The sequence below is a fragment of the Catharus ustulatus genome, chromosome 15 (genome assembly GCF_009819885.2).
Source record: "Catharus ustulatus isolate bCatUst1 chromosome 15, bCatUst1.pri.v2, whole genome shotgun sequence".
NCBI lineage: Eukaryota > Metazoa > Chordata > Aves > Passeriformes > Turdidae > Catharus > Catharus ustulatus.
The window spans coordinates 12626754-12651944 of NC_046235.1; the positions used below are offsets into that span (position 1 = coordinate 12626754).

The following is a 25191-nucleotide window of genomic DNA, read 5'->3' on the forward strand; positions in this document are numbered from 1 at the left end:
TATCACGGTCACCCCGCGGGCCGGACCGGGCGAGGAGCGGGGGCTGCACCGGGCAGGGCTCGTGTGGCGGGGGCAGCCCCGAGCCCCGCGCTGCCCCAGCGCTGCGGTCAGCCCGGTCCCGACCCAGCCCCGGCTCCGGCCGAGCCGCGGAGCCCCGCGCGGCCCCCGGGGCGGTGCTGGCGGGGGGCGGCGGGGGCGGTGCCTGCCCGGGCGGCGGGCGGGACGCGCCGAGCGGGGCCGGGCCGGCGGAGCGGGCGGCGGCGGCGGCGGCCTGGCAGAGGGGAGCGGAGAGCAGCGGAGCGGGCCCGGCGGCGGCAGGTACGGCCCGAGCGGGGCGGCGGCGCAGACAAAGGGCGAGCGGGGGAGCGGGCGGGCGGCAGCGCGGGCCGGGGCCGCCGGGCCTCGCACCGCCCCGGCCGGGCTGCGCCGGGGATCGGGCCCGGCGGCTCCTCCCGACCCCGGGAACGGCGGCACCCCTCGCCCGTCCCCACGGCGGAACGGCCCGGTGCCCTCGGGAGGAGCCGGCCCGGATGGGGCGGGGGTCCGGCGGGGAGCCCCCCGCCCAGAGCCGTCCCGCGGCCCCGCCGGGCCGAGGGGGTCTCGCCGCACGGGGCTCGGAGGAGGCGGCGAGGCCGCGCCGTGCCCGGGGTGCCCTGGCCCCGCCGCTCCGAGCAGTCCAGGCCAAGCTGCAGCGCGGGGTGCGGGGCCTGGGGCGTCCCCGCTCCCGAGGAGTGCGAGTGGTGGAAACTAAACCCGTGCTTGACCAGGGCAGCGCGGCCAGGGCACCTGGAGCTGCACACCTTGCGCATGGCACGGCTAGCCCAGCCTGGCTGGCGTTCCTGTGGAGCACCTCACCACCCTTTCTGGAAGAGATCCTGGCATTTTCTCTGCCACTGGTGAGCTCCTGAGCCTCTCGTGCATAGCTGTGTGTATTATCTCCCCAAGTCTTTTGGGTTTGCCTCCAGAGCACAGGCAGGCTATCTCCCGCAGATGGGGGCAGCCCCTGATGCCCGGCGACACAGAAGCCACACCAGCTCGTGCGACCTTTGGCATCATCTGGAAGACTTTGCTTCCCATCGAGGCTGGTGCTCCCTCCCAGCACTGCAGTCATATCCCGACACCCGGACTGTCCTATCTCATGATCCCAGCTAGCTGCTGCCACAACACACCATGGGGATAGTTGTCTTCCACTAACGGTGCTTGCAGGGTTGAGAAACCGGCACCTTGCAGTGCCCCTTTGTCACCGGCAGCCTTGGAACAGCAGCTCTTCCTACAGCAAAGCAGCATCTTTGTTACTTACAAACCACTTACAGAGTGGTTTTTACTGGGGCTGGGCTGGTGAAGATGGGGAGGTGAGGAGCCCTGTGCCTGCTCCTGTTGGCTGCACATGAGGACCACAGCTGAGGAAGCTCTCCTTTTCCAAATAAAACAACCAGAACAAATTCAATAGGAAATAAGTTCCTCTCTTCTGAGTGAACTTGCCGTGGGTGGAGAAGAAGGAAATTAAACAATAGAGAAAAACGTGCAGGGCTTGATATGGCAAGAAAATAAACCCCAGTGCTGTTGGCCTCTGGCAGAACGGCCGAGCATCTTCCCTTTGCTTCTGTCAGTGCTCATTTTGGGCAAGGACAGTGAAGGCGAAGCTCATGTTTGCCAGTGTCCCTCCATGGCTGGGGCATCCATGTGTGGGTATGGGGAAGCTGGGACCTCCTCATGCCACCCATCAGAGTCACCTTGCCCAGCCCTGGTACATGCTGTGACACTCCACCAGCTGCAGCCCCTACATTTGCCCCTTCCAGCATGGAGCTGCTGGCATGGGACATGGATGCTGGTGGGGAAACTCACACACACAAAGCCCTTCCCACTGCCTGTGCCTTTGGGGAGCTGATGGGTCTGGTATGATTTTGTTTGGATGGGGTGGAAAATCCATCCCACCAACATACAGACTTTTCCTGACAGGTTGTCTTGGGTTTTCCCCCGCTTCCTGTGTGTCTCTGTCAGTACTGTAGAACAGGACATATTTAATGCGCTGTTGGTGGTAATTTAAACTGAAGAAAGAAGACACCTCATAAGTCAAAACCCAGGCTAGAATGAAGAGGGAATGATTAATATTTTCTTCAGTAGCGTGTCATGGTGAAGTATGGCACAGCCGAGTGTGTTCCTGCTGCAGAGTGTCACCATCAGCATCTCCCATCTTCTTCCACAGGCTTGTATAAGCAGTTTAATTGTGGGGTCTCTCTGGGTGCTGGGCTGGAAGGCTGTGGTCCCACCAAGTATCCCATCTTGGCCAACTTCTGACTGCATGCTGGATATGGAGCTGCTCTCTTGGCTCTTTGCACTCTAGGGCAGAGTCATGGAGGATTTTATTTTAAAGGGTATTTTTTCTGTAATTTTGCCTTTTAGGTGTACCTTAATGAGTTGTGTTTGTATTTTTGGCTGTTGAGGTAGAGCTTGCCAGAATAAGGTTAGGACTCAAGAGAGGCAAGATACTAAGTTCCATGTTTTGTGTTTGCTTCATGGCCTCAGAGGATAGGGGCTTCCAGTCTGTCTCACTGATGTTTCCAGCTCTTCCAGCTTCAGGACCTTATGACAACCCTTGACTTCCCTGTGTGTTTTTGGCTGAAGTGGTAGCATTGCTTTGTGCCATTGTCATGTGTATGTTGGTGTTATTGGAACTTGACACAGGGGCAGGAGGACCTGAGTGGAGGGAAAGTGGGATGCTGCTTTCTTGGAGGCCATCCTACAAACCTTGGAGGCTGTGATCAGTCTGCAGGTGCCCGTGGGAGATGGTGCCCCCTGTGCCCACTCTGTGCCCAGGTGTGGAGGAGTAGGACAGCCCTGCTGCCGGACCCCTGGAAGGGCTGGATGAATCACACCCTGCGGACACGGAGAGTTGCTGGCCCATAGCTTATAATTCATGTTGTTTTCCTGCAAAAGCCACCAACTGTGATGGCAGAGCTTGCAGAAAACTAATCAATATTGAGCTGTAAATCCTATGTGTGACTGCAGCCAGCAGCCAGGGGGCTGGGATTGGGAGCACCTCGGTTCCCATGTCCTCCCCAAAACCAGCAGGATCTTGTTACAGCCTTTTACCCTGGGAATGGTACAGGATCCTTTGCACTACCTTTGGGTGGCACAAGCCTTCCTAAAGGGGCTTAGGAAGGTAAAGAGATCCCTAAACGAGAGGTATCCCAAGAGGAACTGCCCTGGTATTTGTGGTGGGCATGTCTTGAATTCAGCCCTGCTACTGATCTGATCAAAGTTGTGGAAATGCAGATTGTCTTGGAGAGATCAAGGCTCTCTTCTAGGACCTCTGCCCTGTTGTCCTGCTTCTGCCAGGGAACCCAAAATATCTTGGAATTTACATTCACTGATGTAAAGGGGAAGAAGCGTTTCTTGTCTCTGGGTTTGGGCATGTTGAGGGTTGGATGTACAGTGAGGGATGTCCAGCTCAGCTCCCTCTGCCACATGGGGAGATGTGGATGTGTGTCTCACCCCAAAGCTCTGGCTATGCTTAGGAAGGATGACAGCCCCTAGGATGTTGCTGCTCCTCGGGGTAACCTGCTGCTCTCCTGGCTCTGCTTCCCATGTCTTGGCAAAACCCAGATCCCTTCTAGCTTCTTGTCAGCATCCCACCAAGTATTTCCCTTCCTTCCCAACACCATCTGCATCTTCACAGCCTTGTACAGCTCTGCAGCCCCAGGGCTTGGAGCTTTTAAAGAAAGGGGATGCATTAAAAAATGTTAACCACACAGTCCAGAAATACGGCTGCGAGTACTATCGATGCCTGGACACGTAGCTCAGGCCATTTTCAGTCTCCTCCATTGGCCTTGATCCATCCCTTGCTGTGCTGGTACACTGCTGGTCTCATGGATTTACGTCGGAGAGTGGGATTGAGGCCAGGAGGGAAGGAATTGGTGCAGGTGGAGCATGACAGGTTGGTTCCTCAAGCATTTGCTTGCCTTGGAGCCCCTGCAGAGGAGAAGAGGACAGGACTGATGCTGGAGCAGGTAAACCAAAACAACATACTTCCCCTAGACATGCCATTAGATTCCTGCAGCCTCAGACCTGGATCTGGAAATAGAGGAGGCAAGAGGCAGCTCAGATGCCAGCAGCTGTGTTTGTTGGGGGCAAGTGTGGCCTTTACCAGCACTGTTTTAGGGGGTGAAAACAGAGCAAATCTTGCAAGTGTGCTCCGTGCCTGTTCCTGCTCCCTGTGTTTTCCTTGGGCTGCTGAACCTTGCAGCCTCTGCTACGTTTTAAGGGTGACAAAGTTTACATGCAGAGGTAATGTCTTTTATTAGCTTAACTAATGCCTTTAGGAAAAAACAGATGTGCTCTTGGGCCTGAGAAATGCCTGCGCGGCCAAAATGTGTCGCTTTTTCCAAGTGTGTCCATTGGTCTAATAAAAGATCTGACCTCCAGCCTGTCCCGGCCATGACCTTGGAGCATGCTGGCCCTGGAAGCATCCTGCCTGTGTGTCAGTGTGTGCTGCCCAGCCCTTCCCAAAGGACCTGCCACCCCGGGAGCCATCACAGGAACACACCCACGGCACGGCAGGGACTGCTCTGACTTCTAATTCAAAACTGGCTGCCAGCACCTGGCCCTGCGGGTGCTTCGGGCTCCTGGCAGCATCTGTCCTGGCAGACTGCAGGGAAGTGGAGGTCAGAGGCAGCTCAGCAAAGCACTGGGGCATCAGGCAGGACGGATGTGGTCTGACAGGAGCATCCCAGGGAGCTCCTGGGAGGAGGGAGCAGCTCCATCCTTGCAGGGATTTCTCTGGAATGTGGGCACTGGTGGGGGGTCGGTTGCTCTGTGTGAGCAGGTTCATGCTGTGGTTTTGTGGATTCTGCTTTGCGAAAGTGGTGGTTTGGGGCCAGGTTAGCACTCACAGGGCAGCCTGTGCTCCCCAGAACAGCTGGCAGTTCTGTGGCAGGATGGCTCTGCTCTCCTCCCGACTTGGGAAGCTGTCAAGAGAAGGAAGCAGCTGGCCCATCCTATGGGGCTCACAATACTGCCATGGCAGAGCACAGGGAATGGCTGCTGCCTCAAAGTTCTCTGAGATTGTATCACCCTCACACTCCTGGCAGAACCAGCATCTCTGCAGGGAAAGTCTGGCCAAGCCAAGTGTCAGAGGCAGCAAAAGGTGGCATCAAGGGGTTTTCAGTCTGTTTTTTTTGGGTAGGAGTCCTCGTGCCACCTGCTTGTGAAAGGGCAGGCTGCCACTCCAGTGAAATATAAAAATGCATGAGAGATTATTTTCCCCACATCCTTTTTCTTTTCAAAATACTTGGAATTCAGACCCTGATTATCCAGAAAGGCTCTTGGGTGCTTGGAAAGCCACAGGAACCGACACGGCACATTTCGAAGCAGGAAAACCCAATTCATTGAGTGGATTTCTTCCCCCTGTGAACCCACTTAAAATTCATGGAGAGTTTTGTCGGTAAGAACCTGTTTCAATTAACAGACAAAAGAAACTCTCCTCGTTAAGCGCCTCTTTCAATTAAGGTTTGGGAGAATTCCCCAAGCTCTGCTCTGAGACTGTTCCCAAGGATTCAAGGACAGAAAATGCCCCTGAGGAGGAGTCACCTGTGAAGGGCTTCAGCTTTTTTGGGGGGCTGCAGTGGTATAACCCAATCCATAATCTGGCTGTGGGCTGTTGGGGTGTTTTATTGGGATGGTGTTGGGGTTTATTGGTGCTGAGGGATCAGCTGCCCAACCCCAGTGTCCCTGGGGCATAGGCAAACTAATGACTGCTGCTAATTGCTGCCCTAGTTTGTGGAGGAGACTGATTTCATGTGGGTATTGGGAGATGGTGATCTCTTCCAGATCAGGTTGCTGAAGATAAGGAGGGTAGGAGCCACTGGTGCCCCAGGATCAGAAATGGGGTGACATCTGCAGAGGGTTCCTCTGTACAGCCTCACTGATGGGGCTGGGGAACAGGGTGGGAGATGGGGATTAGCAGGGACAGGACCTTGGGATGTGGGGTTTGTTAGAGCTCGTCTTGGAAACCCACCAGTTGGGCTTGCCAGCTGTTCTGCCACAAAAAAGTTTTAATCATGGGCTTCCAGAAACCTCACCCCGTTTTTAGGGGTTTAGATTGTTGGGTTTTTTTAGATTTATTCAGGTTTTTTCTCCCTTAAAACTTCAGCATATACATGCCACACACTGAACCTTGCTTTTTCATCCCTCTGCAGGCTGAAGGAGCTGTTCTCATGATTGTTTTTTTGAAGAAAAAACATTACTTTTATCTTTTGCAGGGAAACTGAAGTGCTAACGGGGGTTTCTGTGTGAAAAAAATACCTCTTCCAAAGCTGGACACTTTGACTAAAAATAACTTTTTTAAAGTGAAGATTCTTAACCGCTTTTACTGGGCTCATTGCTCATATTGGTTTCTTTCCCCTAGGAGCAGGAAGGTGGTGGGCAGGCAGAGCCAGAGGTTTATTTCCAGAGGGGAGTGAGGTGTCAAGGGGAAGCTTGGTTCAGCAATCCAGGTGAATGCTCCAACTGCTCATTTCTGGCCAAGCTCTATAAATCAGATCTTAACAAAAAAGACCTGAGTGAAAGGGAGGATTTTCCTGCTGAAGTCCTCCTGGGGTGGAAATTCTCCAGACCTTATAAATCATGGATGAGATTTCCTGATACTTCTTTGTGTTTGGTCGTATCCAGCCTGTGCATGAAGGGGAGAAGCCGAGCCAGGTGGGTTTGCAGTGGGAGCAGCACCAGTGGCTGTCTGTCACTGCCTGTCTCAAGGTCAGCTGCTGGGGCTGCCGTTGTCCATTTTTAACTTGGCACCTCTTGGGCACTGCTGGAAGGCTGGTGTCCTCAGGAAAGGAGCACAGGGATTGTCCCTCTCCCAGAGCAAGGTATTTTTCTCCCTGGTAGGTCGTAACTGCTGTTTGCAAAGCACTTAAGCAGCCTGTGTAATCTAAAACTAAGATGCTTCTTATCTGGCATTACAAAACCTCTGGCAAGTGGGTGACTGGGACAAGCTCATTTTGCTCCTCTGTGTCCTCTGTTTTCCCCTCTCTGTCTGCTCCACATCCCTCTCCCCTGCCCAGGCATGCAGGCTTTGCAGCTTGGCAGGAGGCAAATGGATGTCCCTACAGCTCATCCCTCTGTCCAAGAGTCTTGGAGCCATCCTAAAGGCTCACCCAGGCTGTCAGGACATGGGGATCACCAGGAGAAATTTTTGGTTTTGCAGTGACTGAAGTTTTTGTGCTGGGTTTCTCTTCCTGGGCTGCTCTGGCTTCTTCTCCTGTGGCACAGGGCTTGTGCTCCAGCTCCAGGAGCGTCCTGATGGGATCATCACCCCACCACACTCCACAGTAAAGGAGATCATCTCCTGATTGGGCCTTCTTTTGGTCAGTGGGTCCAGCTGTGGCTGGGGAGGGAGGAGATGGGGACAGGGGCAGGCAGTGGTCCTTCACAGCCCTTTTCCCTTGCTAGTGCTCCCAGCTGTCTGCAGGTATTTCCATCGTAGCTGTGATCACTGTTGTTTAGAGCTGATAAAGGCAGCGGTGCAGAGGTGAGTGTTTAAAGGCCATTTTTTCATGCCAGTTACTTTTTCATTTTCAAAGCAACCTCCCCTGTCTTGAGCTTGCAGTTGTCTCTTGAATAATGTGATGGCATTAATCTCTTCTCTAAGGACGTGCTTAGCTCAGTGGTTTTAGATCTGTAGCCCTCTAAATATTACCAGTGAGTGAAGGGGATTCCCTCTAGAGGGAACTTAAACCCATTAATAATAATTTAGCTGCCTTTTGTGCATCTTTTACACGTAGTGATTCCCAGGGCTGCAGGGGCACCTCTTGGTGATCGCTGGGGATGCTGGTGAGGGTGCCTGGGGTGTGGGAGAGACAGAAGGTGGAGTTGGATCAGCACTGCGTGCCTGCTGGGGGCCTGAGTCCCAGCCTGGCCAAATTTAGACCTTCCAGTAGCCTTTTGCTTTCAAGTGGGAGATACAGCAGATGTGTAGGTGGGGCTGATCCATCCACATTCCCTGCAGTGGTCGGAGAGGGGAAGTGTTGGAGCGAGCAGGAGTGATTGCAAATCGCTGAGCTGTGCAATGCAATTTAGCATCCTGCCTCTAAATCCTCCTCCATCCATGCTTAACCCTCAGGGCTGGCTTACATGGAGAAGTGGAGCTGGCATGCTGGGTGATTACCCAGCAGTGGTGGGTCTCTCCCTGCAGTGATGAGGAGTGAGAAGCAGGGGTGCCCACCCAAAGGGCACCAGCAGGAGAGGAGCAGAGTGACCCATCTGGCTGTGATGTTTAGGATGTGGCTTCATCTCTGTGGGTTGAATGTTGAAGGTTTGGGAGCTACTAGAATTGGGGACTGAAGTTCTTGCACAAAATCTTGGATTGTCTTCTGTATGACAGTGGATGTCTGCTCCTCCCCTTCCACCCTTTCCAAAGTGGTGCAAGGGAAATGTGTGAGCAATTTCTTGCTGTCATACCCGTGGTTTTGAGCTCACCTCTCATCTCTGGGCCATGGGCTTGGGACAGTTGATTTATCCAACAGATGTGACTTGTGTCTGCCTGATCTTCACTGCTTGCACCTGCAGCCAGACCTATTCCACCCCGCCAATAAATCAAACCCTGCTGTGGTTGTCTTCTGGGATCACTGACCCCTCTCCTCTGGATCTGTTTGCACTTCCTTGCTTATATTTTATCCTTCCATTGCATCCCTGCAAAATCTCACTGGTATTTAAAGGAAGAGTGCTGTAAGCCACTAACGGAGGTGGTTTCATTCCCTCTCATCCCATCTGGTGCCTCCCTGACTTTTTGGGGTGCAGTGGTTCCCCAGGCAGTATTTGTGTAAAATAATTCTGGGCTGAGGGAAACCACCATCCTCAAACTGCACCAAGGGGTGGGTTTTGAAAAGCTTTTCAAACATTTTTCCCTTCCTGCTGCAGCTCTCTTAGATTTGAAGCGCTGATAGTAAAGGGCTTCCCTGTCCCCTGGTTGCACTCCCTGCGTATCCTGGGGTCGGATCTGGCTCCACAGGGTGCTCTGGGCTCCCAGCCACGCTGGGAAGCTGCTTGGATGGTGATTGTGTTTGTCAGGGCAGGCAGATTAAGAGCACAGTGGCTAAGCCTCCTCACTGAGCCTCCTCTCCATTGGAGTCTGTGCCAGGGCATTGCTCAGAAACCCACGAGAAAAGAGCATTTTCCAGGGCTCTTTCTCCCAGGGTCCTTGATGTGCAGCTGTGGCTGAGCACCCACCTGATGATGAGAGCCTGCCAGCACTGATTTTGGGGGCCTGAGGTTTGTGTGTGGGACTCAGGCTGACATTTCCATCTGGTGCCTTTTAAATAACCACTGTGGTTTTAAAAGGCACCTGAGCAGCATCTAAAATCAGGTTAAAAGGAAGTTTGACCCCGGCTGTCACCTTGCCAGGTCTTGTGGTTTTTTAAATTTTACCATCTTGTTTCTGTTTTTGTTTTAGAAAAGCTGTTGGTCACAAGGACTTGTTTTGTGCTTTTGGGCATGAACCTGCTTCCTTCTCTGGCAGTGAGCTGTCAGCTCTCCCACCACTGCAGGAGCTGTGCAGGGGTTTGCTGGGCAGGATGCAGCCAGCACCCACTTGCACGGGAAAGCCTTGGGTAGGAGCATCCCCACCCTGCAGCATCGCCCCAGAGCCCTTGGCATCCTCCCATGGAGGGTGAACCGGCAGAGCAGGATTCCTGCCTCCTTCCTGCCACACTGGCAGGTGCTTGGGGCAGGATGCTGCCCATGCTCCCAGCTCACACCTGGCTTCTCCACGGGGGTCCAGTGCTGCCCCCCTGCCTGGGCAGGGTTTGATGTGGCAGCCCGGGGGGACTCAGCTGGCATCTGTCGGAGATGCTGTCTCCACAGCCTGCTCATTAAGTACCAGTAATTAAAGGCTCTTAGGAGAGAAGGGGCTAATGAAGCACCCTTGGAAATGGCCGGTTGATGTAGGTGCAGAGCTCTCTTCCCTGTTTCATGGAGGGTGGTGCAAGGATGGACACACGGTCCTGTCCATCAGCTGCTGGCTCCAGCAATTAACACTGCTGCCATTTGCCTGCTTGTCACTGTGGGAGTGCAGCTGCCAGCACCCACTGCTCCTGGCAGATGAAAGAAATGGAGAGGGAATGGGATGGCACAGCCAGGGTTCTGATAATGCATTCCCATCTCCCTGCATCCCTAGGCAGGGAGATGCAGGGAAGCCTCCCTCTGTACAAGCACTTCCCTAAAAATCAACTGACCTGGAGAAGTGCCCTGTCCCAAAACCCCAGCAGGGCTGTTGTCTCAGGGGTGCTGGAGAGGCAGAAGGAGTGAGATGGAACAGACAGGACACACCTCAGCGGGGCTAAAGAGAGAAGGTGCTTCTCTCTTGGTCATCCCTGGAGACCATTTGTGTGTGCAAAGATGAATTACAAATCAATAAACCCAGATGTTCCCCCATGCTCAGCACAGCCAGCAAGGTGAGGTTGCTGGTTTGTCATGGAGATGGTGAAGGAGAAGGCAGTGATGGAGGCTGGAAGGAGACCGGCTACCAGCAGCCCCTACGGGGGCCTGGCTGCAGCAATGCCATGTCGACAGGGTTGGGAAGCGCTGCCTGGAGCAGGAGTTGCTGCTGGGAAGGACAGGGATGACAGGATTACCCTGCCAAGCCCCAGCCTGTAATCCACAGTGCCGCTCAGCCAGCCACGTTTAATCCTGTTAGGAGCATGGCTGGTGTCAGCAGGGAGGGTGCTCAGCCACGGTGCTGGCAGGGCACAGGGAGCTCTCCATGGGAGGAGCAGGGACTCCTGTCCTTGTCCCCAGCACTGGTAGTGAGTTTGAGGACAGTGCTGTGCGTCACTTTTGTTCCTTAAACACATTGGCCACATCAGTCTGTCCCCCAGTTGGCTTCACCTTCTGGCAAGCAGTGCTCATTGTTTTCCTTTTCTATTTTCAAATGAGCCTTTCACAGGGAAGACAAAAATATTCCCAAGGTCTCTTTGGCTCCACATGGACACTCCTTTATGCCCATCTCGATGACCTTGGCTGGTGCCTCCTGGCTCGGCCTTGAGCCCCCAGCTGGCGGGCTGGGCTCCCCATGTCCTTCCTGTGTTCCTCCCTGCCAGCCAAGCTGGGCCATGGGGGCTCAGACCACCCCTCACTCTCCTGGGCGGAGTACAGCTCTTTCTGGGCACAGGGAGGAACGGGGCTGCTTCTCCAGCTGCCTGAGGTACCAGAGATTCACAGGGGGCTGGGGGCTCCCGTCCATAGCACCTGGCGATGCACCTGCACTCCAGGTGCACCCACAGCCAGGATCCCATGGCACAGCTGCGTGCTGCGCTCCTGCTGCATCCTTGGCACCATCAGGAGCTCATGGCATTCTTGTGGCAAGCCCTGGCACGCCAGTGAGCTCATGAGGACTCTGCTGGGGCTGTCACGCTGGCAGAAGTAACAGCAGCAGCGCTGGCATTGCCCTCTCATCCCACGTCTCTCTCTCTCAGGGTGCCGTGTGGAGCTGGGGAAGCAGGGATCCGCCATGCCCACGTTCCCACCACGAACCGTGCCAAGGCCGCCCGCCGCCCCCTCGCCCCGCTGAGGCCATGGAGCTGCTGTGGCTGCTGCTGCCATCCCCACAGGAATTTTGGCTCGGCAAGGGGACTCTTGGTGCCTCTGCCATGGTGACATGAAGCAGACAGCGAGGGACGCCCGACTGCTGGAGGGGAGAGAGCCTGCACAGGCAGCCTGCTAGTATTTTAATTTATTTGTAGTTTTCAATTTGATTTTACCTGATTTTTTGTTGGTTGGTTGCTTGCTTCTTCCCCTCCCCGGGGCTCGTGAGGGGAGGGGGCGGGCAGGGGAGAGGGACCCCACCTCACCCAGCGGATGCAAGGATGACTGTGCTGGCCAGGGCCCGGCGGGGTATCTGGCAGCTCTCTCCGCAGGTGGTGTTGCTCCTGCTCTTTGCCTTCTGCCTGCTCAGTGTTTTCGTCTCTGCTTATTATTTATATGGGTGGAAAAGGGGCTTGGAGCCCTCTGGGGACGTGGTGGGGCCGGACTGCGACGAGCCCAAGGTCGCCCCTTCCCGCTTGCTGCCACTGAAGACCCTCAAGGTGGCCGACTCCTCCCGCACAGACCCCTTGGTGCTGGTTTTCGTGGAGAGCCTCTACTCCCAGCTGGGCCAGGAGATTGTGGCCATTTTGGAGTCGAGTCGCTTCAAATACAGGACAGAGATTGCCCCGGGGAAGGGGGACATGCCCACACTGACCGACAAGGACCGGGGACGCTTTGCACTCATCATCTATGAGAACATCCTCAAGTATGTCAACCTGGACGCTTGGAACCGGGAGCTGCTGGACAAGTACTGCGTGGAGTATGGCGTGGGCATCATCGGCTTCTTCAAGGTAAGGGGATGCATGGGGCAAAACAAGATGCCATGGCCAGGCCAGATGTGAGCCCTGGTGTCCTGCTGCCTCACAGGGACTTTGCCCTCCCTGTGCTTTCTGCAAGCAGCATGAGTTGGTGTGGGGCACAAGCTTCTAGCAGAGGGCACCATCTTAGCTCTCTCCCTTCGGAAGGGCTGTGTGGCCTTTGGAGATTTTGAGGGAAAAACATACTTCTGGGATCAGTCTAGTTACCTTTAGCTCTTGTTTTCCAGCAGTGACCCTTGCTGGAGTTTGCTAAAAGCATGAGCAGGTATTTTGCTCAGCAGCACTTCTCCTGCCCAGGACTCCTAGCCTTGGGGCACTTTGTACATGGGACTTGAGCAGGACTGAGTGTGTGAGGGGGATGAGGACACCCCATGCTCCAGAGAGGAAGGGGGGAACCCAGAACCTTGATCTCTAGGCATGGTGAGCTGCTGCCTCTGTTGCTGTGGCTGTTGGTGTTCCTTGTGAGCCCCTGCAGCTCCCATTTTCCACATGCAGGCCAACGAGAACAGCCTTCTGAGTGCCCAGCTGAAGGGCTTCCCACTCTTCCTCCACTCCAACCTGGCACTGAAGGACTGCAGTATCAACCCCAAGTCACCCCTGCTGTACATCACACGCCCCAGTGAGGTGGAGAAGGGTGTGCTCCCCGGGGAGGACTGGACTGTCTTCCAGTCCAACCACTCCACCTACGAGCCCGTGCTCCTGGCCAAGACCAAGTCAGCTGAGTCCATCCCGCACATGAGCGTGGATGCTGCCCTGCACACCACTGTGATGCAGGACCTGGGCCTCCACGATGGCATTCAGAGGGTGCTTTTCGGCAACAACCTCAACTTCTGGCTGCACAAGTTGGTCTTTGTGGACTCTGTCTCCTTCCTGACGGGCAAGAGGTTGTCTCTGCCCCTTGACCGCTACATCCTGGTGGACATTGATGACATCTTTGTGGGCAAGGAGGGCACACGCATGAAGGTGGAAGATGTCAAGGTGTGTCTGTGCTCTCCTGGCGGGGTGGCAGGGCTGGATATTTGTGCTTATTCAGGGATGCTCCAGAGATAAACTTTCCTGCCCCTCTGAGAGCCCCTGTGCGAAGCGCTCGGGGACATTGGTGCTTGCCCTGATGTGGCAGCTATCCCTGAGGCCACATGCTGAGGACACCTTGCTTTCTCTCCCCTTCTCCCAGGCACTGTTTGACACACAGAATGAGCTGCGCACCCACATCCCGAACTTCACCTTCAACCTGGGATACTCAGGGAAATTCTTTCACACAGGTGAGGAGGGCAAGGGCACCATTTCTTCTGTGGGTGCTGTACAGCTGGTGCTGGGACACCAATTGGTGCCCAAAGAGGGTGCTGATGGGCTGTAGGAGAGTCCTCAGGCATCCCACCCTATTCTTCCATCACCAAGCCACCAAGAGGGGCTGCCCCTCCCTCTGCCCCTGCTGCTCACACAGCTCTCCATGCTCAGTGGTGACAGCAAGTGTCATGCCATAGGTACTGATGCTGAGGACGAAGGCGATGACCTGCTGCTGTCCTATGTGAAGGAGTTCTGGTGGTTCCCCCACATGTGGAGCCACATGCAGCCTCACCTCTTCCACAACCAGTCGGTTCTCGCCGAGCAGATGACCTTAAACAAGAAATTTGCTATCGTGAGTAAGATGCTACTGGTGGGGTTGCTTGTGGTGAGGGAAGGATGGTAGAAAAAGAACAAAGAAGATTCCCAGGGAATGGCCTCTGCTTGCCTGAGCAGAGGGACCTGGTGACATTGAGTCCTGTCCCCCATGTTGCAGCTGTGTGGGTAAATCCATTTATACTCAAGTAGCTGGAGCTAAAGAATTTATCTGCAGCAGCCAACTTGTTGCTGTGGCAATGAGCTGCCCCAGTGGCTGTTCATTCAAGGGGAGACCCTGTCTGTGCCCTTCAGCCCAACCTTCCTGGTCTGGCACTGTGGAGATGCAGAGGTGCAGCCCAGGGGGATGCTGAGCCTGGCACCATGTGAATCTGTGCTGGGTGATGATGTGGGATCCTGGAGTGGTGGCTGTGCCTGGAGGCTCCAGCTGATGGAAACTCCCTCTACAGGCTGAACTGTCAGAGACATGTTTGGCTGTAAAGGCAGGCTCTGACCTTCAGCTTAGTCATGGGTTTTCTGTCCTCTTGGGCTGTCCTTTGTGTGGCACTGACACCAGTTCATGCTGTGATTGGTTGACAGCTGTCTTGAATCCAAACTGGTAAAGCTAGACTTATTAATAATTGGATCCTATGGCCTAAGAGGGCGATCTTCAACCTAACTTATATTTTTTATCTGATAATTGCAAGTGCTTAATTAGAGAGAGACCAGACCTTTCCTACTTAGGATGGGCAGTATTGCAGCTCAAAATTTCTAGGCTGTTTTGTATCTACTGATGTAAACCAATCTACAATCCTATATAGCTGTATCTCCTCATTCTTCACACAACAGCTTGGCTGTGGCTGTTCTGTGGGTGACAGCAGAAGACAGGGATGAGGATGATGTGAATGAAGCAGAGGAGTTGATGTCCACCCAGTATAGCTGCTCCTGGGCTCTCTTTTGTTCAGACAGCCAGGCTTAGGAGAGGATACAGAGGCACAGCCTAGCCCTGGTTGCTCTCCAGAGGCACAACTAGACAGTTCGTAGCTGGGAATGGAGAGGGATTTGTTTGTGATTTTGAGGTCTCCACAGTCCCATTCCTCCACACCTATTCCACACTCTCTTCTCTGCAGGAGCATGGCATCCCCACTGACATGGGGTACGCTGTGGCCCCCCACCACTCGGGCGTGTACCCTGTCCACGTGCAGCTGTACGAGGCTTGGAAGCAGGTTTGGTCCATCAGGGTGACGAGCACGGAGGAATATCCACACCTGAAACCCGCTCGCTACCGCCGCGGCTTCATCCACAATGGCATCATGGTGGGTGCTGGGCTTTGTCTCTGTGCTTCTCTTCTCCTGCCTCCCCACCAAAACCAGAACCTTGGGAGGTGGTTTCTGTGCAGCTCCAGTTTGAGGGGCTTGTTCCCCCTTGCTCATCCTGCGTGGGTGAAGCTTGTCTGAGCACAGTTTTTGGCTTTTCCATCTACCCACATCCTTCCCTTCTGTGTATGGATTCAAGTCAAGGGTGGTGAGGGACAGTGGAAGTGCTCCTTGCCTCTGAGGGGCTGAGGTCAGGTTCCCCCTTTTTGTTGGGAAGGGAAGGACACCCAGGTCTCAAAACCTGGAGGAGGCCATGTGGCCATTTCACTGCCCTGGGTCTTCCACCTGTTCCATCCATATCTTTTTTCCTGCCCCAGGTACTCCCCCGACAAACCTGTGGCCTGTTCACACACACCATTTTCTACAATGAATACCCTGGTGGCTCCAGTGAGCTGGACAAAATCATCAATGGGGGTGAACTGTTCCTGACTGTCCTCCTGAACCCTGTAAGTACTGCCCAGGGACACACAGACAGGTGTCTTGCAGAGCTGTCCTGGCACTGCTGAGGGAGATGTCCCCAGTGTCCTCAGGGCCATTAGTGGGATGGCTGCTGAGTGAGGCTCTGCTAACCTCTGCTCTGTTCTCTTGGCTTCAGATCAGCATCTTCATGACCCATCTGTCCAACTACGGCAACGACCGCCTGGGCTTGTACACCTTCAAGCACCTGGTCCGCTTCCTCAACTCCTGGACCAACTTGAAGCTGCAGACATTGCCCCCCGTGCAGCTGGCACAGAAATACTTCCAGATCTTTTCCGAGGAGAAGGACCCGCTGTGGCAGGTACTCCTGTGCCCATAATAGGGGGAGTGACCCTGTTTATTGTGCTGAGAGAGGGTGGTAGGGTAGAGCTGACCCTGCTTTGAGCCTCAGGTAGCTTCCAACCTGCATTTCCTTCTGATTCCCTGAGTGGTCTTTCACCTCTCTCTGGTTCTGCAGGCAGTGCCAGAAAGAGTTTTGTCCTTAGACCTGGAGATAAGCCCAATCTCTGTCCTGCCTACTGAGCAGGGTGGTCTCCCTGTGTGTCTGCTCAGGCTGGAGGGGCTGAGCAGTGGTGTGAGTCCCATCCAGGCTGATCTGTCTCTGATCCTCCACACTGTGTTTCAGGATCCCTGTGAAGACAAGCGACACAAGGACATTTGGTCCAAAGAAAAGACCTGTGACAGATTCCCAAAGCTTCTCATCATTGGGCCTCAAAAAACAGGTGCTTCCCTTCATCTTCAGTGCTGTGAGCACACTGGGAGGCTTTACAGGACCCCCACACTCCCAAAGAGCCTCTGTCAGCCCTCCTGCCCTGAAGCAGAGCTTGGAGGGAGGTTTGGCCTGGGCCAACTCCCCTTTTCTGTTTGTCCAAAGGAACGACTGCCCTTTATCTCTTTCTGGGGATGCACCCGGACCTGAGCAGCAACTACCCCAGCTCAGAGACCTTTGAGGAGATACAGTTCTTCAATGGACACAACTATCACAAGGGCATCGACTGGTGAGTCTCTGCATTGTGGGGATGTGCTGGGAGTGCCCCATAACTTTGGGAAGGGGAACAGTGGTGCTGTGGGGTTTCCCTTCTGAGTGTCTGAGATGTCACCTGTGAGGGCAGTGCTGGGGCCATCTTGTGGTGCCTGTCTGTCAGTCTCACACTGTGCCTCCCCCAGGTACATGGAATTCTTCCCCATCCCATCCAACACCACCTCTGACTTCTACTTTGAGAAAAGTGCCAACTACTTTGACTCTGAAGTGGCTCCCCGGCGAGCTGCAGCCCTGCTGTCCAAGGCCAAAATCATCACCATCCTCATCAACCCTGCAGATCGAGCCTACTCCTGGTATCAGGTGAGCCTCTGCCTCTCCCTGGATTGAGCAGTCCTGTGGGACGTTGGGCAAGAGCCTTGGTTTGGGATGTGGGGTGGCTGCAGATGCCATGCTAGTTGGCTGAACTTGATGCACAAGGACACATCATGGTGGCCTGGGAGCTGTTGCACCAGGATTTGGGTTACACTGGGGTCAAACCTGCCTTGCTCCTGCCTGACAGCACCAGCGAGCTCACGATGACCTGGTTGCCCTGAAGTACACCTTCCATGAGGTGATCACCGCGGGGCCCGAGGCCGCCCCGAAGCTGCGGACCCTGCAGAACCGCTGCCTGGTGCCAGGCTGGTACGCCACCCACATCGAGCGCTGGCTCAACAGCTTCCACGCCAACCAGGTAGGGATGGCAGCACCCCAGTCCTGCAGTGGCAACACCCAGGGAGAGCTCTCACCCAAGCAAGGATGAAAGAGATCTTGGATCCAATGTCTGCTGTGGAGTTGTTCCCATGGGAGCTGTTTTTCTTACACCCTACAAACCACAGGGAGTAAAAGTACTTGGAGAAGGAGCAGAGGGAAAGTGCTGTGCAAGAAGGAAACAGGGTGATAGATAGTACACGAAGATGTCCTTGTGTGGGTTGTCACAGCAGGGTTGAAAGCGAGTGGGGACACAGGGCTGTGGGTGGCTCTGTGGGGTCACCCCGCACTCACCCTCACTCTTGGCCACAGACCCTTGGGGCTGCCCTGTCTGGTGTCACCACAGCATCGAACAGGACAAAAATAGCAGGTGAAGCTGCCCATAATTCAAACTGTCTGAAGGGGAAATGGGAAATGGATGCCAGCCCTGCTGTGACCCACACAGTGCAGCACTGCTGGAGAGTATGGGATCAATCCCTGAATGATTTTTCCACTGTTGATTAACCTTATAAAGTCTTATGAGTTGCCTGCTGCTAATGTAATTGCTGTGTTGCAATCCCAGCTGCCTGTGGGTTGGGTAGCCCTGCACAGAAGCTCTGATGCTGTCCTGGGTGGGTCCTGGCCCTGGCTTTAGTTGCATTTCATTTTCCAGCATCCAGTATAAGGGAGCACCAGGGTACACTGGTATTTAGCAGGTGTCCTTTGTGCAGGCTGGTGGCAGATTTGGCTCCAAGATGATCAAAGGTGTGGTAAAGGTATCCTCTTGCCTCAGGAGAGCAGGGCTGGGAGCCAATGATACCTCACCACTCTGCCTTGCTCCCTGCAGATCCTGGTGCTGGATGGCAAGCTGCTCCGAACAGAACCCGCCAAAGTGATGGAGACGGTCCAGAAATTCCTCGGCGTGACCAACTTCATCGATTATCACAAGACCCTGGCGTGAGTCCTTCCCCCAACTTCTTCCTCCACCCTGCCATTGCTCCATGTGTTGCCTGGGGACAGCCAGCACTGTCCCAGAGCAGCCCCCAGCCCTGGGCCTCTCCACAGAGCTGCTATTGATTTTTGATGAGGCTGAGCTTTTGCCGGAGACTTACCCAGACAGTACAGTGAGGTCACTCCAGGCAACCCAAGGGCAGCCCTGGGCTCCTGGAACAGAATTCAGGAGTGCATTTGTGACACAGATGATGGTATGAAGCCCTGGCTCTCCATCTCCTCTTGAGAGTAGCTGCTGGCTGTGTGGCACCTCTGCAGGTGTCACATTGCTCTGAGCCTTCCATTAAACTCCACTGTGGGAAGCTTCCAGAGCTCCTAGAGAAATAATAATTTACATCTACCAGGGCTTGCCTATATATGTGTCCACCCAGGTGCTGTGGGGCACTTGAGGGCATCCAGGGAAAAAAATGCCTCAGAAAATGGTAATTAAACCCAGGTAGACTCTGTGCTCCCTCAACAGGGCAATGAATAAGCTTTGGTGGACTGCTTATTGCACAGCTGCAGGGGAAACCTGTTGTACCAGGGGGTTGATGACAAGATGTTAGCTAGGTTGTGGATTTCAGAAGTGGAGAAGTGCCCTGTGCAAGCCTGGGCAGCAGTGGGACCTGCTGGACAGGATGTCCATGGAAGGTGTGAGGGAGATAAGAGGGCTGAAGCAGAACTCTGACTTCACAGGTTTGATCCAAAGAAAGGATTCTGGTGTCAGCTTCTGGATGGAGGGAAGACAAAATGCTTGGGAAAGAGCAAAGGAAGGAAGTACCCTGAGATGGATTCAGATGTGAGTATGCAGAAAGCCTCCTGGTCTGGTCCTGGACAGGGCTGTGGTGGAGTCCAGGCTGGTCCCCTGATACTCCTCTTTGCTCTCCCGTTGCAGTCACGCTCCTTCCTGCGGGACTATTACAGGGACCATAACATAGAGCTCTCCAAGCTCCTGTACAAAATGGGGCAGACATTGCCGACCTGGCTGCGGGAGGAGCTGCAGAGCACCAGGTAGCTGCTGCTGCCACCCCCCAGCAATACCTGAGCGGGGCTGACCCTGTGCCAGCAGGACCTTCTCAGCAATACCTGGCCTTGGAGGGGACCCCAGGAACGCACAGCATCACTGGAGGCTTGGAGGGGACCCCCAGGAGTGTATGGCTGCACCAGAGGCTTGGAGAGGACCCCCAGGAGCACAGGGCTCCACTGGAGGCTGTCTGAGCAGGGATCCAACTCTGCAATCCCTGTGCTCCCACCTCTCTACCTGCCCCACACCTGTATCTCTTTATTTTTCCTTTTTAATTCCTCATCCCTTCCCACCCTACTCTGGCATAGGGAAGTGGCACAAATCCCCCCTTTCTCTGCTCAAAATGGGTTCCATCTGCCTTGGGCCCAACGGCAGCACCAGGGCTGTCCCTCACTTCCTGGTCTGAGGGTGGAGGAGCTGTTCTGGATGCACTAGTGGTGGCTTTGCTGAGCTGGAGTGGAGGGATGGAGCTGGTGGAGACCCAAAGCACAGAGGAACCCAGATCCACTCCTACTGTCAGCTCCATGGCAGGAGACAGGAGAGTTTGCTGGATTCCTCCAGCACCTACCTGGAAAAGCTGAGAACAAGGTGAATTTTTCTTTCAATGACTGGGGCACAATTTCTTTTGTCATCTCTGTCATTGTTTTCAAGCTCCTCAGCCTCTGGCTCCCCCTCCATGGACAGTGTGGTGGGAATGTGACCTAGCAGGAGAAGGGGCTGGTGTGCTGGTCTGGGAATACTGGTCCCAGTATGCTCATGACCCCCAAGCCCATCCTGCAATCTTGTACACATGTGGTGTTTCCTGTGGTAAAGCCAAGTGGTGCCCAGCACACCCTGGCATGGAGGAGAGCTCGGGGACAGAACGGACATTGGGATAATGGCAATCAGAAGAATGCTGAGAACTTCTAACCTCTTGAATATTAAAATGAAAGTATTTTAATAGTGTTGGGTTTTACGGGGGTGGGGAGGGGGGGTGTTCATTTGGTTCCCATTTTGCAGGGAGGTGTTTTTTCTTCAGTGCCAGAATTTGTACCTAAACCCCGAGGGTTTTACGTGGTCTCTTTGGTTGTTAGATGTGACATGGACAAAGGTCAGTGAGGAAGAAGGACGGTTTCCCAGTAGGAGACACATCTTTGTACTGATGGTGCTGTACAGAGCTGCAGCTTCTCTCACACCCTGGGGTTTGTTGGCCGACCAGACTGAGCCATCACGGGTTTAACAGGATAAGGGCCCACATTTCCCCTTGGAGCTGCTCCGCAGGATGTGGGATGGCAGCGGTTCTGTGGGAGGGATGCAATGCCCAGGATGCTGGGGCCAGGGCAGTGGGGTGAATGTGTTTCACTCCCCATGTGATGGGCCCTGCTGGCAGCAGCATTCCCACCTGGTTGTTTCACAGGAGTCCCTGTAGCCACACGAGGGCTGTGGGGGCTGTGCTGGGAGAGGCTCCCAAGCACTGGTGTAAGGTCCTGTTGAACCAACTGCTAATAAATGGGGGGGTCTGGTTTTACTTGCTGGTTGTTGCCTGTGTCTCTCCTCACTGGCATGATCCCATCCTGCCCCTGAGGGTCCTGGCTGCCTTTGGGCCCATCTTTGGGGGCATTTAGGAAGAGGGTGTGTGGGAGCAGCTCTCTGTGCACGAGGTGGCAGCAGCTCCCTGGTCCTGGATCCATCCACACTGCACAGCGCCCACAGCCTTTTCTTCCCGGGATAGCATCCAGCACCGACTGCACCGGGGAGGGATTTGAGGGGCCAGGAGGTCCCTGCTTGCCTTCTCCCCCCTGCCCCATTATCCAGTCCCTGCCTGCCCCAGCCTGCCCGCCTGTCTGCTGCCTCCCCACCGCCTTCCGCTGCCCGGCCCCTGCGAAGCGCTGCAGGAAACGAAGACGGAGCCTAATTAATCCCAGACGGGTTTGTTTGAACCTGTCGGAGTGACAAACGATGTGTGGTGCTGAAGGAGCCTCCGGATGGAGGAGAGGGGGCTGCAGGGGGAGATCTGGGGGGAACGATGGAGCTGCTTGGCCAGAAGAGGAGGCTGCTAATTCCCAGCCATGCTGAAGCATGTCCAGGCCATGCACCCACCAGGGTTCCCCTCTTTGTGTCCCCAAGCCCAGGAAGAAGCAGTGTCTGGAGCTGGCCTCCAGCCCCAGATGATGTGCTAGGAAAACTCTATCTTGGCCCTGGGCTGCTCCAGGTGGGCCCAGCTGGTGCTCAGCTTAGTTCTGAATTAATTGCTTGTTAATTAACAGGGTCATAAGCACAGCTCATCCCCATGCCATGGCAGTGGGGTGCCCAGGAGGATGAGAAGGTCTCTGCCCTCCCACATCCACAGGAGAGCCTTGTGTGAGGGAGGATGTGTTCTCCTTGCCTGTCATCCACCTTGGCACCAGTGATGTTTTCTAGCTTCTGCCAAAAATGTGCAAAGTTGGCAAAATCCTTTCTGGGCTGAGCAAGGGCCAGAGGCTGGGCAGCTGCAGCCAGCAGGGTCCCAGGAGCAGCGGGACCCCAAAGCATCCCCGCTTGGGGCTCAAACCCTCAGTGCCCCTGGACTGCAGGGGTTGTCAGGGCTGTCCCTGCTGCAGCCTTGTCCTGCAGCCTCCTGACAGAGACCCCAAGGCAGCCCCTGCCCACTCTGAGCTTCCATGAGCTGCATGGGGCAGTGGGTGGGAGTCAGCAGCTTCCTGGGGTTCCCAGAGGGGCAGAAGAGGATGCTCCAAGCCCTTGGAAGCCCCAGCCTGCAGGCAGGTCCACGGTGGCCATGGTGAGGATTGGCTTTCTAGCCCACAAACCACTGTGGGGTTGGGTCCATCCCTGATGGCTGCTTTCTGCACCTTGATTCATCCTGCAGCATGCCCTGACATGTCCTGTATCCTCGTCCTGACACATCCCACCTCTATGCCCCAACGTGTCCTGTATCCTCCTGGCTGTGCCTGTGAATCCCTGCTGGAAATATCTGCAGGAGGGGTATGGAGGTCAGCCATGCCCGGGCTGCTCTTCACATGGGGTCAGGCAATGCTGGTCGTGGCACAGCCCACCCAGCCAGGAAGAATGTAGGGAAGGAATGATGCTGGCAGGGGGATGCAGGGCTCACCTGGCTGGGCACAGGGCTGGAGGCTGCTGGCTGCAGGCAGTGGAGTAACTCGTGGGGATGTGCCACTGAATGCAGGCACTGAATGGAGGGGCCTGTGTAACTCTTCCCTTGTCCCCAGCACAGCTGTACAGACCAGGTCTGGATCCTACCCCGAGGTGCCTCACTTGATTTAAGAACCCCAGCCCTGGGAAGGAGGAGGTTTTGCCAGGGAATGAGGTGGCAGTGCCAGCTCCTCCTGCCCTGCTGCCAGCAGTGCCCTGGCTCCATGTGATTGTTGGGATGCAAACCCCTGCAGAGGGATTTTGTGCCTTCCATCATCTGGTGAGCAGAGTGGGTGGGGGGACAAGAGAGAAAACTCTTGGATGACTTGGAAGCCATCTTCTGTGTTGGTTCCCCAAAGCAGATGGAGGTGGGGGTGCTCAGCAGTTTATGGGTGGGATGGGTTCCTCCTCCAAGCGCTCTGTGCTGTCCCCAGCCTTCACAGCCTGCTGAGCCTCGACATTTAAATCAAGCTTTACAATGAGACTCAACAGATATCAGAACTATTTCAATCAAAGAATTTCTATGCCAGGAGTTTAGGTTGAAGGAATCTCTTTCACTCCCCCGTCTTGGTAACCACCTCCCATCCTGCTCTTCCAAAGATGCACATGAAAGGGCCAGAGCCCAGCAAGCACTGACCTGTCCAAGACCTTGGCTCTGAAATCCATGGAGGAGTCAGGATGCCCCATGGGAACTGCTCTCTCACAGAGAGAAGCAGGCTGTGTTTGCACCCTACAGATAACAGAGATGACCATGGAGGAGCCCCCTGCCCCCGTGAGAAAGGTGTCCCCAGCCCAGGTGAGGGTAAAAGCGGATTTTGCAAATATTTCATTCTGTGGCAGGACTGTGAACACAGCAATGTCTTCACATTCTTTCACCAGCCTTTTGCTCCAAGGGGAGGCCTCCCAGGGGATCTTGTCATGGACAGGGAGGTGACAGAGGTGCTGCTGCTGAGGCTCCTGCTGGGATGATGGGACCCTCATGGAAGGTCAGATTTGGGGCAGTTGAAATCCTCCTGAGGCCCCAGTGGTGTCACACAGTGCTGTGTGCTGGGAGGGGACTGCCAGGCCCCGCTGGAGAGCTGTGTCCCTTTGCATCCCCCCCACAGCTGCTGGGATGTGACCTTGGCTCTGCAGCCCTGACACTGCTGCATCCTTGCCATGGGACCTGTGACTGGAGGGGTATGATACCTAGGAGGAGGGGACAGTGCAAGTCAGCTAGTCCTTGAATAAATGCCATGCAAAATATTTCTTCTAATGCCTCTCATGATTTTGAAGTGACATATTTGCACTTTGTGATAAAATAATGCTAAATCCCAGTGTCTGAAAAAGTCAATGTATTTCTGTTACATGTTCATCAACCCTGTGACTGCAAAGCTGATATAAATGTCTTTGTAGATCTACATTTTTTCTGTAAAGTTTTATAGCCCTTTTTCAAAGATATAAATGTATAGAATGTCTCCTATACATGCAAAGACATTTATATATAAGATATTTACAATGCCTAAGACTGTAAACACAAATTGCCCATTTAAATGTCACAGCCCAAATCAGAAAATGCTGGGGATGCAAAATAGACTTGAAATGTCAAAGGACAGATGACGAAAAGATGTTTCTTCCATCTGGGAAAATTCTTATAACCGATTTCCATTAATCCCAGCTTTCCGGTGCCTGCAGTTAACCCCATTCTGTGAGTGCTGTTTTTTCAGAGATGTGGTGATGGGCAGCTGGGCCCCTCCAGCCCTGCAGAGCTCCTGGGGTGGTGCCCCCCTCAGCATGCCCCTCATCCCAGCCCTGCAGCCCCCCTCCTTCCCCACCTGCCAGCCCCTCATCCTGCATCCCGCTGCCCTCCTGCAAGGCGCCTTTGTCCCTTCCCGCGCTGGTTATTATTGAAACCAGGTGTGGGAGCAGCTCTGAGCCCGGGGGGAGCTGGGGCTGCTTCCCGGGGCTCTGGAGGCAGGGAAGCTGTGGGTTGTCCCCCACAGAGGCACAAGGGGATGAACTGAAGGGCAGCACCAAGGGGGTACCCATGGCTGGAAAAGCTAGAACCAGGCAGGTTTGCATGAGTGGAAAAAGATAAAGGCTGATAAGGAGGATCTGGTTTAATAATGCAGGGGCCAGCTGGGAAGCACGCTGGGAAGCAGGCTGGGTTGTCCTCTTACGTCGGGAGGCTGAGGATGAGGAAGGGCTGTGAGGGGATACTGAGCCCTGAAGGAAAGTGAGGGCAGACACAAAAGAAGGCTTCAGACTTTGAGGGGGGCAAAGGGTGACAACGTGTGTGTGATTGTGGCTGTCCTGGAAACTTTTCCTTGAGCAAATCCTGCTTCTGGCCACGTCAATGCAGATGAAACTTGTCTGAGCTCATGGAGAGGCAAATCCCATGCTGGTACCAGGAAATTCCCACTGGCAAGGGGCTGGCACTGCTGTGGGTGTGGAACTCAACCCACACAATCTGTAGTTTTCAACCATTTTAATACTTCCCCTTGTCATTTTAAG

At 54.7% G+C, this 25191-nt stretch overlaps 1 protein-coding gene across 1 annotated transcript; it reads left to right on the forward strand.

Moving 5' to 3' along the window:
* Nucleotides 1-263: 263 nt before the first annotated feature.
* Nucleotides 264-21076, forward strand: NDST1 (N-deacetylase and N-sulfotransferase 1). Its single transcript, XM_033073208.1, has 15 exons — nucleotides 264-318; nucleotides 11469-12368; nucleotides 12891-13373; nucleotides 13570-13657; nucleotides 13880-14034; nucleotides 15125-15310; nucleotides 15688-15816; nucleotides 15966-16148; nucleotides 16473-16569; nucleotides 16722-16845; nucleotides 17015-17189; nucleotides 17389-17559; nucleotides 18403-18512; nucleotides 19242-19344; nucleotides 19441-21076. The coding sequence occupies exons 2-15, from the start codon at nucleotides 11859-11861 to the stop codon at nucleotides 19558-19560; spliced, it is 2634 nt and encodes an 877-aa protein (XP_032929099.1). The 5' UTR covers nucleotides 264-318; nucleotides 11469-11858; the 3' UTR covers nucleotides 19561-21076.
* The last annotated feature ends 4115 nt before the right edge of the window (nucleotides 21077-25191 follow it).